Source organism: Hipposideros armiger, unplaced genomic scaffold (genome assembly GCF_001890085.2).
Source record: "Hipposideros armiger isolate ML-2016 unplaced genomic scaffold, ASM189008v1 scaffold_87, whole genome shotgun sequence".
Taxonomy (NCBI): Eukaryota; Metazoa; Chordata; class Mammalia; order Chiroptera; family Hipposideridae; genus Hipposideros; species Hipposideros armiger.
Genome location: NW_017731437.1, coordinates 3,280,409 through 3,283,146, shown reverse-complemented (window position 1 = coordinate 3,283,146; position 2,738 = coordinate 3,280,409). Strand labels below are relative to the sequence as shown.

The window sequence follows — 2,738 nt, the reverse complement described above, 5'->3', positions numbered from 1 at the left end:
CCCTGGCCTCCACCCACTAGAGGCTGATAGCGCCTCCCTCTAGTTGTAACAATAAAAAATGTCTCCAGACATTGCCACATAGTCCCTGGGAAGCAAAAGCACACCGCTTTGAAAACAGCTGCCCTCTGAGGTTTCTGTGCAAGATAGAAGTCGGGAGACAGATGGGCCCTGGCGGGTGGGCGTGGAGGGGGGGCTGGAGGGACACATCTGAACTTGTCTCCCCATGCCCAACCCGTGTGCCTTGTCTCCAGGGCCTTGCTAACTCTCCAGGCCGCGGCGTGGCTGCTCCTGCCCTTGTGGGCTTGACGTGGGTCGCCGTGGCATCTGTGGCTCCTTGGCCTCCAGCACCCTTCGTCTTCTGCCCTTGGCTCCCACCAGCTTCCTTCTGAAGCCATGTCTGCCAAGGTCTCCAACATGAAAAGAAACGCAGGGAGAGACGCTCGCTGGATTCCCAGTCCCAACGACGAAGCTTTGCTTTTGAGGCAGAAACACAAATTGCTACAAGTCAGAGAGAAAGGAGACCCTCCTGTGCGGGGAACACGAGACCTCAAGCCATGGGAAGGCCGCCGGCTCCGGCGTGTGGCTGAGAAGTCGAGGGCGGAGTGGCAGGAAGCCCCCAACCGGCAAGTCCCAGGCCTGGGGAGGCTGCGTTGTGCACATCTGTTAAGTATGGGGGGAGGACGGGCCACAGAACAGGAACCTGACTCACAGGGGCTGGCTTGGCCAGGAGCAGCCTGGCCGCCAAGGGCCTGCAGGAAGCAGAGAGCAGCCTGCAGGGAAGAGAAGAGTTGCAAAGGAGGCCTGGTCAGACTGCAGCTGTGGGACACCAAGTCCCCAAGGAGAGCAGTGGGCGCCGAGAAGAAGGGGGCTAGCAGAGCGGCCGGCCTGCCGTATCTCCCCCTGGGCCTCCCTGAGAAGAATACAAGGAAACAAGGGCCTTCAAGGAAGACCAGCAGTGGCCGCCGTCCCGCTGACCCTCGGGTGAGAGGAGGCCCGGACATGGGGACGCTCTGGACTGCTGCAGGGGCGATCAGGCTCCTGGAGGAAAGGGAGGACGACCTCACCCGGGACGGGAGGGGGCAGCTGGGGAGGAGCAGTGCTCATCTCGTTCAAAGCCCGACAGACAACTTTCTGGATCAGAGTCCCAAGGGCCAAGAGGATGACCGGGAACAGCGGTGGCCAGTCGGCTCCACCCGAGGAAGGGGAACCGTGCCCCAGTTGTCCCCGCGCCAGTGCGGTGACAAGAGCAGGTGGCAGCGAGAGCTGGATCTTGCCTTCGAGTTGTTGTTTAACACAAACAGAAAGCTGAAGAGACACCTGAGCTTGTACCTGGAGCCCAGGCCGGGGATGTACCAGAACCCCGGAGAACGGGACTTCTCAGAGATGCAGGGACAGAGAGCCGAGCCCTGGAGAGAGACGACGGCAGCCGATGCGGAAGTGGTGCCTGCAGGGGAGGCCATGAGTTCAGCGGAGGGGGGCGCCCACCAGACATCGCCCACAACTGACCTGCAAACGCTACTGAGCAAGCCCAAGAACCAGAAACATCAGGGGATGGTCAAGGCCAGGTCCAAGAACGAGGGTCAGCTGTCGCCTTCGGAGGCAGGAGCGTTTATCAGCGAGGAGCATCTCGTCTCGAGCAGCCCAGAGTCCAGACACGAAGCGCCCCGGCTGGACACGCTCTCCCGCCCACGTCACCCACAAGAACAAGCAGACGGAGCTGGCTCGAGGGCGTCAAGGCAAAAGCAGCAAATGGAGATGGAGCAGAGAAGACTAACGCAGCTGGAGTTGCCTGAACAAACCGAACACCCAGTGACGAGCTTGAACTTGGAGGCCCGCTGCCAGACTGAGCTAGGAGAGGAGAGGCAGGGACAGACAGGGGCTTGGGGACAGACAAGAGCTCGCCTGGCCCATCTCACGGCCTCCTCCTCTCGAGACCAGGAGAAGGAAGTGGGATGTGAGCTCAGTCCCACTCTCCACCGGGCCGCCAGCATCCTCGATGACGATGAGAACTACGACTTCGACGACGACGGGCACAGTCACATGATCAGTGACCTTCAAGAGCAAATTTTAGAGCAAAACAAGTTGCACAAGCAGTTTCTTGAAGAAGCCAGGAAACGCTTGAGAGAGTTTCAGAAAATATGTTAAAAGCGCGAGTCCCACCCACGATAAACATATCACTGATGCCTGGGCATGATCCCAGCACTGATGCCTGTCTGTGAGGTCTGTGTGCGTCACCTGCTCAGGAAGCAGTAGGCCCCTTTACTCATTCCCTAACCTTGCCTTTAAACCGAAGCCCTGCTCTGGAAGGCTCCTTCGCACAGAACAGGAACCCATGTGGGTGCGGTGACCGGTCTGGCCAGAGCAGCGGCAGAGGCGGGTCCCAGAGCTGCGGCTGTTTTCATGTGCCACAGGCACAGACGGGAAGTCCAGGTAAATTTCAGCCCTTTAGATGTCTTAGGCGAATAAACACTGGACTTTCAGGGGCATTCAAGGTCAGACAGGCACAGTTTCCAAAGATACATCATCTGTTGTTTAGCTTGCTGGGTGAAGCATTAACGTAACAAACCTCTCTTAGTCTTTCAAACCAACAGAATCAACATCATTTAATAAGACATTGCTTAGTAACATTCTTGTAACTTTAATATGAATAAGTGGGGGAAGAAAGGAGGAGGAGGGGAGAGAGGGAGGGAGAGAGAAGGAACATGGTTCCCAGCCACCTAGCCCTAGTGGGTGACCCT

General features: G+C 58.0%; 1 protein-coding gene across 1 annotated transcript; it reads left to right on the top strand.

Moving 5' to 3' along the window:
• Positions 1 to 266: 266 nt before the first annotated feature.
• On the top strand, positions 267 to 2,489 carry CEP295NL (CEP295 N-terminal like). Its single transcript, XM_019644423.1, has one exon. The coding sequence runs from the start codon at positions 394 to 396 to the stop codon at positions 2,143 to 2,145; it is 1,752 nt and encodes a 583-aa protein (XP_019499968.1). The 5' UTR covers positions 267 to 393; the 3' UTR covers positions 2,146 to 2,489.
• The last annotated feature ends 249 nt before the right edge of the window (positions 2,490 to 2,738 follow it).

Bases quoted from the DNA above. Each gene is read 5' to 3' on its own strand.
- CEP295NL (XM_019644423.1), top strand. From the start codon at position 394: ATGTCTGCCAAGGTCTCCAACATGAAAAGAAACGCAGGGAGAGACGCT.